Genomic DNA, 11837 nt, shown 5'->3' with positions numbered 1-11837 from the left:
TGCGAGAGAGCAAATCGAATCGAGGAAGAGACCAAATATGGACACATTTATACGAAGGACCCACTACAGAAGCGATATAACATAGCGCAGTAACATTATGGACCACAGAATCCCCCACGCGAGAATAAGACCAGGGGGGAGGAAAAATACATACAATCAATATCGAGGATCTCGTGTACCACTACACACAAGAGAGAGTAATCGGTACTCACGCTCCCGTTAATCCCGGGCCATTTGACATTCCCTCGTTCCCCCTTATCGCGGTCGTTCAATGCGGCCCGCCAAATTTTCCGCATATCGAAAGAATACGTGTGCAAGCAATGCCTCCATCATTTCTCCGTAATATACCGCAATCGCATCGCGACAGGCGTGGCGCGTCTTCCCGAGGCACGTGCGCTATGTATATACGTGCTCTTTCCGTAGAAATTCGTCGAAAATGCCACCCTCCCCGCGTACGTGTACCTGTATACACACGTTTATACCACCTATATAATATACACGCGTATATTATACACGCGTCCGTGGACGCACAATGGCAATTGTACCGCTGCGGCTGTGAACGCAACATAATGGGCGGCAGCATTATAAATGAGAGAACGTCTGCAACTAATTTGGGGCACACGTTGCCGGCCGAACTAAAGGAGGGTCGGGGGGAAACGACATATAACTCTCGCTTCGAGGCCCTTCTCGCTTTTATACTTGTACGCCCTCCGAGCTGTATGCATCGTACGTTCACTGTACGGTTCTCTGCCGATGTGCTCTGTGGGTTGTGTTGCTGGACCCCTGATGTTTGGGCGTTTTACGGAAGCAGAGGAGCCGTGCACTAAGCTAGAGGTGCCGATCTATACAACACGCGTGAATAGGACACGAACTGGTTGTGGGTGTGGACGAAGAGGTTGGGACGATTTTTTTTTTTTTTCACGGAGGAAAAAAGTGGTTTTATGTAAGCTGTGGGGACAGATGTGCTTGTACGCGTGGGTATATGCTCGGGAATTTGTCACTGGGGCTCGGTTACTTGGTAAATATTACGCAAAGGGGGCGTAAGTAGAAAATGATCGTTTTCCAACGTTTTTACGAGGCGTTTGGACGGCTAATATCTGTACGAGTCATACTATGAAAAGTTTTTAAAAAATTTTTAAAATCTTGAGACCAAACGAATTTTAATTTAATGCATCTCGAATTTTTTGTAGGTTTAGTGGAATGAAGGGGGTGTAATCGATGGGTTATTGATAAGGGGCTTCTACCGAAGCACATCTCTTTAAGAGAGGAAAAGCCATAGTATAGCAAGATAATCGCAAATTGGGATATGCATGTTCCTACTTTTTAGTGAACAACTCTCCTAGATGTCTGTTCCTTCTTGGGACTAAGAATCACTTTTAGATTTCTTACAAGTTGGAATTCAAATAGTAATACATACATAAAACAATGTTTACTTTAATTAGATGAAAATTAACAGTAAAAAAAAGTATCAGCAGATACTTTGAATGTTTAGAAGAATTAATAAAAAAATTTATTATTCTATAATATACATAAAATTTCAAATGTTTTCGGTACCGTTCGAACAAATTATCCAAAAATGGCCCCTGTATTGTTCTACTTGTCAATAAAATATTACTAAACTCTACTTGTTGGGATTCATCCAAAAGTAATAATTAATAATATAGTTTTTAACAAGGATTCGTTCTAATCACTAAATATTGTGATGATTCTACGCACGTGGAATCAATCGAATATCAAACGTACCAAATTCAGACCGTTTTATCAAGGAAAGCGACCCGTTTATCATTTCTCTCACTCCCTGTGTTTCTCCTCATGTACTACAACTATATTGCCGCCATGGATATATATATACACGTGTACGCCTACATCCAACATCAAGCACACACATCACATACATCCAACCGTACGTCGGAACAATCGAATCGCTTTGTGCGAGAATTCAGAGACCGTATTTCGCGCGTGCAATGCGTACAATGTGTACTCGGGCAAGTTGCACCCACGTGCGGGCGTTTATACGGCATATAGAACGCTCGAGCTTGCATAGCTGTACAGAATCGTGCGTGCAACGATTGTACTTTTGTGTGGGTATATACGTATACCTGCATGGACCTCAGCTGTATGCGCGCAGCCTCAGGGGCAAAGACCGGATAATGGAGACGCTCGAAGCAACTGATGGGAGAAATTTCCTTTGCGACAAGTAGGCTTCAAAGGCTTGAATTGATGAAAATCATTAAAATGCCTTTTCGGTTCCCATCTGATATGTTGGGATTACAAAATACGATGAATGGAGTAGGTTGAACTAAATTTAGTGATTATTCGCCAGATAAGGAGCATCTCGGTGTTTCAGTGATAACAATGCTTCAATACGTCTGATGGCAGTTAATCTCTTCGTAAACAACTATAAAAGCTTCGTAATTCGAGCAGGTCAATCTTTCGTTAGCAGAAAACAACATTTTCATTGAATCATTTCAAGCTGTCGTATCAAGAGCGTTTTGCTGTACGTGTGAAAGTTTTGGTTGCCGGTTTGAAATGTCTTCAGGTTAGTAGTTATCAAGAAAAGAGTTTGTGTATTAAAAAAAAAAACGTAGAGTTGATGATTTTCAGTACTTTGAAGCAATATGGAAATCTATAAATTTAACTATTGAGTAAACGAAAATTCTTTTCCTTTTAAAGCGTCAGAAGTAGAAGGAAACCAGACAGTCAATGGCAAAAAAGAGATAATCGACGTTAAAGATTTGACGTCCGTCTTGCAGAAGGGGTTGAAAAGCGACAAGCTAGAAGTAGTGCATTTTTCAGCACAATCATTCTTGATTCCGGGCGAGAGCTATTCCGGAATATTAGCGAAAGTAGATGTGACGATCCATAGGGATGAAGGTGACAAAGATGAGAGTCTGCATTTAATAATGAAAAGGATAAATATGCTGGATATTTTTTTTGAACCTCAAGTGATCTTAAAAAGGGAAGTTTTTATATACACTGATTTGATTCCGGCATACCAGAACCTGGAGAAAGAATTGGGGATCAAAGGGAATGAGATTATTGATATTACCCCAAAATATTATGGCCATCAGTATTCGCGTGAAGAAAATCCTGATGTGGTCGATGCAAATGCTTTATTGTTGCTTGAGAATTTGAACTCTCACGGATACTACATGTGCGATAGATCATCAGGTACGTGTTAAATTATTCCTAATTATTAGTATAATTTAATTTGTTTGATTACCACACACTTTGATGCATGTTTTGATACTATTTTTGGTGACAAGTCAATTAAAATAAGATGATTTCAATACGTGAAATATTGTTGTTTGTCAATTTCTTCTTAAGGAGGATATTTCTAAAGGTTAAAAAGGTCTTATTTAAAAATGACAATACATCAAAAGTCTTAACGAAACAACATAATGCACGTATCGTATTTTGATAAGTGTCCAAAATGAATAATACTAAATTTATAACCATTAGGACATTTTTATCAGAAAATTTTTTCCTACTAGTTTCATGTACTAATTTTCGAGAATTTTTGTGCTGTGGATTTAAAAATACATATCATGGTTAAAATTACATTCGACGACCTGTACCTTGTCATTAGAAATTGAGTAAGATTGACTGATGGTTATAAAAAATATAAGTTATAACTAATTAAACATTAGCTTGTATAATGCACTTGTTATGGCTGTGGCTGGTACATATGTTTTAAGGCTATTATCTTGCGGAAAATGCAGACTTCCAAGTGTTATCAACAGAATAAAATTTTGGAATGATACCCCGATTAGTGGTGGTGGTGCCATAAATATTTCACGCATAATATTCGAAATTTGAAGTATTGAGTTGCGTATGTGTATCGTATCATTATTAAATTACAACATCAACACTTTCATTAACTAGTCATCTTTCAGCACATCAAATTACTTCTTTTAAGTTGTGTTGCACCATTTCATCAAGTTGTTGTTTTATTCTATAATAATAGCAGTGTTCATGACCAATCAAAGAATGCTACTACCCTGTTTACCTGAACAACAACCTCCATAAAACAGCCTTAACTTTACATCCATGCCAGTATATGTTCCTCAATCTAAACATTATATTTTTTAAGCAATAATAAAATAACCCTCCAAAATTGGTCAGCATGTGCGTTGGACAAAAAAAAATCTTTTCTCCATAAATCTTCAATAGGTGACAAATGAAACCGGTTTTTTTTCAATTTAAACTACGTTAAAGCGAGTAAAATGACGTCAATGCATAAACGGTGGTATTGGACCAAAAGTTTTTTTCTCACAATACTGTTATTCAATCTTGTTTTTTTCAATTGGTTTTTTTTACTTTATCTACATTCAGAATAATTTTTTTTTATAACTTTTTTGGTTATCTAGAAATAAACATAATAAAAAGCAATAAAGTCTCGTAACTTTTATTCAATTTTAATCAGTTATTTAACTGGTTGAAAGATCAACCCCTTAAAATTAGCACTTTACTTTGTTTTGTACATTTTTCTCAAAAATGAAACAATTTTAATTATAATGACAATTCAGTTAAACAAATTTTATTGCATTATACGATAGCACACGATTGCACTGAATCATTAAAAACTGCTAAACGTCTTTATTAAGTTTCCTGTTGATCGACCGATATTTGCTCAATAGTAGTCAAACGATCATTAAAACAGACTATCAAGATATGTGATACGGTTTCAATAGAACATTGTTATTTTTAATTATGCAAGCTTAAGACAGTCATCGAATGAAAAAAAATTTCATGATAATTCTCGTAACATCCAATATTACACAATAATCAGATATGATAAATCATTTCAGGCTTGGATTTCAAGCACGCCAAAACAACTCTATCCGCATTGAGCCGATATCACGCTCTTGGCATTGCAATGAGGCAAAAGCGACCGGGTGACTTTGAAAAAATCATCAGTCAAGTAAAGAATAGTGGCTTAAAAGTTTTGGTTTTGGAAAACATTTTTCGCAACCACTACGAGGCACTGATGAACGAACCCAAGCTCGAGCAGTACCTCTCGAAAATAGAGTTCTACTTCCAGAATTGCAACAGCATAGACGGGCCCTGGACTACCATAACCCATGGCGATTTACGCCTAAATAATTTACTGTTTCTCAAGAAAAATAGTAGTAGACCAGATGACATAGATGTAAAAACGATTGATTTTCAGATCAGCCAGTATGAGAGCTCGCTCAAAGACGTGATGTACTTCTGGATCACTAGTCTGGACGAAGATACTCTAAAAAATAGACTTGACGATCTGCTCGACTTTTACTACGAGTCGTTCATGTCGTGGCTGAGGAGATTCGACTGCGATGTTGAATTTTTTTCAAAGGCCGAGTTTGAAAAAGAATGCATGAAACAGGCGATCAGCCATTTCATCAAATCCACTGCGGCTATGAAGTTTACTTTGTATGAATTTATTGATGAGGCTGATGAATGTACCAGCGACGAGTTGAGCGATATTGTGTTACAGAGCAGCTTGAGCAAAGCTTACATGAAAAGATTGCTGATGATTGTTAATATTTACGAGAGGAAAGGTTGGTTTTGACTTTGTTCAATTGGCCCGGCATAGTTGGCCAATGATGAGGTTTTGTCAAATAAAAATGACAATTTTCCAACTTTCCTTTATTTTTGCTACCAAAAAATAGAGAATTCAAAGTAATTAGGTGGTACTCCCGTACACTCACTCGTGTCCCAAGTAGCAGCAAACCGAGTACGAAAGGGAAAAGAAAAATAAGGGGGATCGCTAAAACGGAGAGAACAAAAAACAAGAATGGGGAGAGAGAGAGAGAACCGACTTCCTCGATCTCTTTCCGGTTGCAGCTCCTTCAAGAGCAAAAGCTAGAAGGAGCTCGGTATCATTCCTCGTTCGAGAGGCGAAAACAAGGAGTGAGAAAAAGGAAGGAGAGGGTCAAGGAACGTGTGCCGTCTTCCTTCCCTCCTCCTCTTCCTGTTTTTTTTTTCACTCCCTTCCACAGCCCTCTTTCTTTGCTGCATCCCCCTTTCTTCCCCCCCCCCCCGACCGTCCAGACGCAAAATCAGTGCGATCGCTTCTGCTTTGGTAGAACAAAGAAAAAGAGCCCCAGATTTGAGATGGACGATGCACGACTGCGACAATGGCGTAGCTATGGGTAAATAGAAGGTGGTACGCTTGTTATTAAACGTCATGGGCCATTTTTGAGGATGCATTTGACCTTATACACGTGAGCTTTTACGATGATCCTTATTAAAATCCAATTAAAGTGAAATTTCGAATCGATTCTAAGATAAGTGTGGCTGTTTTCCCGCAAAGACTCCCTTGGTACGGAGGAATGTCAACTTGGAGTTTACGGAAGTATATATAAAAGACGCCAGATGCAGTATTGAGGCACACTCGAAAGAAGAGCGTAAGTTCCATTGAAAGTGAACAATCCTCCGGCACACCAACTAGGCACTAATTAAAACAAAACTCTCCCCGCCGTCGTCTCCGAAAAAGGGAGTGTATTCATATCGCACCTCCATAGGGCACCCCCACCGGCAAACCCCGGCAAAACTTTATCGCGAAGAAAGCCAGGGTAGTCTCGTTAAAATTTACGCACAAAAGGCAGCTCGCTCGGGCCTTTTTGTCTCGATACATCGGAACTTTTAACCACGAGCAAACTTGGGCACACAAATCCTCGAGACTCCGGAAGGCCTTTTCGCGGTTCACGAGAAAAGGGAAGGAAGGGAGGGTAGAAGTGCCGTGCTCGCTTTCCTGTCAACGTGGCTAACGAGATGTGTCCGCCCACTCGGAGTTTTCACTATTATAATAGCGCGAAACAGCTGAATTATATATAAGAAGTGGGTACGGGCTCGACGCGGCGATGAAAAGTTTCTTGGACGGTAGAGACGGTCGAGGAGGGAAGGGGGGTGGAAGGGACAGCGCGCGAGCTGGGTGTGGCTGGTATAGGCTCTGTGTAGCTGAGATAATATTTTTCTTTTGATTTTCGTGACTTTTTTCCCGAGTTACGGGCCGTTTTGAACGCTTCGGAGGATGCAAGGAGATCCCGTATATATATATACATACATACATAGGTGTTGAGGGGCTGCTGGTTAGTGAGAGCTTTTTTTCTTCTTTTACCGGGAAACACAGCTGCCGGACGACGAATCTATGTCAATTTTTGTCGGCCCGTCTATGGATTCTCGGAGGCTGTGTGCGCAAAGCCGGGGAGCTGGTATGAGCCACTTACTATGCAGATTGCAAAATAAATATATTCTGTATCGAGAGGGGCAGCAGGGGTTGGGGCGAAGGAAATTGAGATTTCGATGCAGCAGCGACCGAGGCTATGGTAGTTTCGAGAGGGCCTATTATGGGTATGTGTAAAGATTCTGAATGCGATTTCTTGCTCAAATGCATTTTAAGGGAAATTTTGGTTTACGATACTGTTTTCTTTGGAAATTCAATTTTACAGTGATGGAGGGAGCAGGGGTCCTTTGCATATTTGGGATTTTTTTTTCCACTTATTTTCTCATGCTCTCAAAGATTCCTCCATTTGTTTTGAATTTCAATAAATGAAAAATATTGATATTTATTTAATTTCTAATGGTAAGTTACAAAATTATTCATACTTTTTATCTTTTTCCTAGGGTATTCCCATACCGAAAAATAATATCCATACACTTCAGTATCAAAAAAAAAAAAAAATACTTTGAAAAGCGTCAGTATTCATATGCCAAAGTATATTAAGTTTGTAATTTATTTCTGAATTGGGGCACAACCATGATAATTAATTTTCTTATTGTTACAGTAGCCCCAAAAATACCTTTACACGAGACCAAACGCTAGTGGGCACAAAGAGGTCCAAGTCGGATATTTAAGAGCTGTGTACATATAACACACACGTCCTCCCCACCGGACACCCTTTTTTTTCAACAAGGACTTCCGGTCGCGTGAAAGCTCTCGCATATTTTTTCTTTTTCCCTCTCCTGCATTTGGGCCTCGAAGGAGTGATCCCGAGTTTTCCTTCTTTCTCTTACTCTGCACTCCAGGGATCGGAGCTTTCAGGACCGCAACAGTTTTTGGAGTCGAGCCCAGACACGTACGTTTGCCGAAATTCTCGCCAATGCTCGAGGACACCACATACTACAAGAAAACCAGCTTGAAAGTGAAATCGAGTGTGATGCTTTTGTTTTCCCAGTCCCTCGTTTTTCTCTCCTTGGAGGATCTTTTTGGAGGACCTACCCCAAAAGATTAAGGAGGATGAGTCAGGGTCAACATAGCTTTTTGCCCCTCCGTGTAAGTAACGGAAAGGGTTTGGTTCGTAAATAAATAACGGGTTATTTTTATCAAGGTTACCATTTAAAGGATTACTTACTCGTGGATTGAAAAATGTTGCTGCTTTTTGAAAGATCGGTATACATTACCCGTTTTAAAACAAGAATTCATGAAAATGTTTGTTTTGAAGAGGTATTTTTTTCATAGCGTTTTTTTCTTCAAATGTAAAAAAGAAAGTCGTACTAGTCTAATAAATGAAATACGTTTGTAAATTTTCCAACCAATTCCAATCGAATTCAATGTGGTATTAAACATTTGTCAGAAAGTATCTAATTTTTTTTTTCTTGCCATTGATTTTTTGAAGAACTGCTTTTTCAAAAAGTGATTCGGGAAAGCCAATAGTCTCCCAACTATTTTTGGATGCAAAATTCTTCCAAAAATTATGATTGAAACTACGGTTAGTTATTATATAGTGTGTATAAATGTAACGAGACGACAGGATAAAAGAGATGGAACGTTAGCAAGGGGTGCGTACCACTACAGCGGAAGTCCAGTCTGGCGAGCCAACGAAAACGAGAAAGGCTTGCGTGGATGCATGTGGTGGTGCAGCAGCCTCTGAAAAAGAAAAAAAAACCCTGGACTGGACACGTGACGTGTAGTAGGAAAAAGTCTATTCCAGCGAGTCTGTTTTGTCGTTCCTCGGATGCTCCATCTGTTTGATGATGAGTTTGTTTTGTTCTTTTGCTCCTTCAACAATTGGTCCAGCAAAGAACTTGGGGAACCCATTGTGGAAGGCTCTAACTGAGATGTCACTTTCAACTGTATCGATGAAATTGTCCATCCATACAACTGATACGTTTTCAATCAAACACTTATTTCCTGCTCAAATCACACAGTGCAGTCAGCCTAAATAAAAGTACCTTCTATTGCGTTGGGTTGAATGTTTCCATGCCCAGCACAATGAAAAGAAAAAGAAAAAAGAAATTCAAACCCATCCGCTCACCCCTAGAAAAACACACTACGAATACAGCCAATTCAGACGTTAAATCGCAAGCTATTCATACATAATTTTAACGGGTACTGTATCCTACAACATACATATACGGTACGCGAAGTTGCACGGGGAAAGGAGGAGGGTGGCAGAAGGGAGCCGATTTTCGCTGAATTTTCGAGTGGTGCTTCTCTCCTCGTACCCATCGGAGCGACTCATCGATTCCAATGATAATTCGTCACGGCTGTACAAACATTAGCCATGCAGGCATAAAATAATATAGACGTGTGGTACTCGCATTTTTTGCACACGCTTGCCCAAATTCATGGAGAGAATTTTATTGGACAGATTTGAGTGTATGTGCTCATATAGGTAGGTTTTATGCATCCCGGGATTGTGCGAAAATCGTTCCGTGCACACCCTGCTCCTTGACCTGCGTATCTTTTTTTTTTTTTTTTCTTCTTCTGCCACTACTGTTTGCTCGAGCGCAAATGATGCTTGATAATTTCATTAGATACGCACAAATTGTTTTGCGTGCTCGAGCTTCATATTGCGTTGTTGCAGGTTCGTCCAAGGGGACTACATGGTGTCGACAAGAGTCTAACTTTGTTAGATTCGTTTGATTTATTATTGTTTGCACTGTTTAAAGCCATGCCTGGCTGTTAAAATCGAGTGGCTAATTAATCGTGGTAATTATTTTCGACACGTCAGTCTTTCGAGTTCTGAATTTATAACACGGATACAATGTATCGACTCGATTCAACAGAGTTTCATATTGTGTCTCCACAATGATTGAAGTTTTACGATTTTCTCTCATTTCATTGAAGAAAAAAAAAATTATGTCGTAACAGCGTATCAAACCAATTGCAGTACTCAATTTTAGTCTTGAAGTCATTTTTCTTTAAATCGTAACTGTGGTATCTACTAAAAAAAAACAAAAACTGCGCAATACAATTAATGTTGGTGAAATTTATTGACCATTTTTTGATACCAATAATTATCACTAGGAAGTTAAAATTGGACTGTTACATAAAGTAGCTTCAGAAAATCATGAAAACAATAAAAATAGTGACTATGATTGTTAATGCAATTATTCAACAGATGATCATTTGTATTTCAAGTAATCTTGATAAATCAAATGGTAAAAACTAAAAGACACCTTGTAACTCGAATGTATAACACAATATCATTATAAAGATACGAAAATCTCTTTGGAAAAAAGCCCATGGGCTTCTAAAAGCTGAAAAACAACCAATAATGATAATACCCGTGTATACAACAGCAGAGAGAAATATACCCCACAAATAAGTCTTTTCCCGCAGCAAAGCAACGTTTTTCCAAAATACGCCTCCTCACCCCCATTCATCTTTCCGTTCTCCTCGAATACCTATACATGCCCCGAGTAAACCTATACCCATGTGGTACACATGTATACCTATATATGTATATCCGCGTAAGCAAAATGCAACTGGCATGCGAGACCGAAGGAGAGCTTGGGGGAGAGATCCGTCAGGGCCATTCAAATGTGCCTGGCTGGTATTATTTATGAGCGCGTTCCGCGAGTAAGTGTACATGCAGTGGCCGTGGATTCGGAGCGTCGCGAAAAATGAACGGGATCGAGAGGCTAGCTCTCCCTCTCTCTCTCTTTCTCTGGGCGTGCCAGTGCGTCTGTGGAAGATTACTTGGTAAGCGAATTAACGTAAATATGTTAATAAGACTTTGCAAGGCCTCCTGCTATAATATTAAGTACCTACATGACTTATTACGTGGTTTATTATGAGAATCCTGGCTATTTATTTCAAAAGTTATAAAAATGGCCAACAAATGTTACATAGGGTATTTGGATCTTCCCTCCGGTTATTCTTGAACCGAGTAGTAAGTATTATTAGAAAAAACATTTTTTTAAATGCAAAGCGCGAATTTTTCGTATTTTTGAAGTTAGGGTCAAGTCAGAAGAACGTATTGTCAATAACGCAAAAATGGCACTGCTAATGATTCTTCGACTCGAGTCATTGAATACTTAGTTGCACAGCAGCTATTGCATTTTCTCACAGGCTTTATATTTTGACGAGCTGAATATGAGATACTTTATGAGATATGATGTCAATAATGTGATGTACAGCAATTTTTTACTTTTTAATTGGCCAGTAGAGGGATATAGGTACTTTTAATGGTTAAAAGTAAATTAATTGTGATTATCGTGTTACTTGACCTGAAACGAAAGGTACATTCCATCAGATTTTATTGTGTAAGTATTTATTATTTTTTCATTGGATATTCATTGTATTCTTTACTCAACCAAAAGATGTTATAATTCTCGTGCCTTGAAGCATCACACGTTCAAACACGGTATAAGTCATGCGTTGAGGATAAATTTCCCACGCAGTTTTCAAAGCACGTAATTGTGTCGAACTCAGAATTGCAGTGAAAATTTATTTCACCCGATAACCTCTCGAATATTCAAAAAAGTGACCTACATTCCAACGAGACACCAAATTTCCGTCTTACATACAAGTTTCATGTGTCATAATGCGACTCTTGTAGGATAAAATAGCTACAGCAACTCCATTGTTTTTGCAAGAACAACCGAATGTCGGAATGACCCCA

At 38.9% G+C, this 11837-nt stretch overlaps 1 protein-coding gene across 1 annotated transcript; it reads left to right on the top strand.

The window, feature by feature from the left end:
* The first annotated feature begins 2529 nt into the window (after positions 1-2529).
* LOC149374775 (uncharacterized) lies at positions 2530-5554 on the top strand. Its single transcript, XM_089592137.1, has 3 exons — positions 2530-2539; positions 2674-3171; positions 4812-5554. Exons 1-3 carry the CDS (start codon positions 2530-2532, stop codon positions 5552-5554), a joined length of 1251 nt encoding a protein of 416 aa, XP_089448263.1.
* Positions 5555-11837: the final 6283 nt, after the last annotated feature.

Source organism: Copidosoma floridanum, unplaced genomic scaffold, assembly GCF_036245765.1.
Source record: "Copidosoma floridanum isolate Cflo_tuat_1 unplaced genomic scaffold, Cflo_Japanese_pri ptg000014l, whole genome shotgun sequence".
In the NCBI taxonomy this organism is placed as follows: domain Eukaryota; kingdom Metazoa; phylum Arthropoda; class Insecta; order Hymenoptera; family Encyrtidae; genus Copidosoma; species Copidosoma floridanum.
The sequence above is the reverse complement of the archived record's forward strand: the minus strand, read 5'-3'. Positions and strand labels throughout refer to the sequence as shown.

What these genes read in the sequence shown, in the direction of transcription:
- LOC149374775 (XM_089592137.1), top strand. An exon ending in CATGTGCGATAGATCATCAG is followed by an intron (nt 3,172 to 4,811) that starts GTACGTGTTAAA and finishes AAATCATTTCAG; the next exon opens with GCTTGGATTTCAAGCACGCC.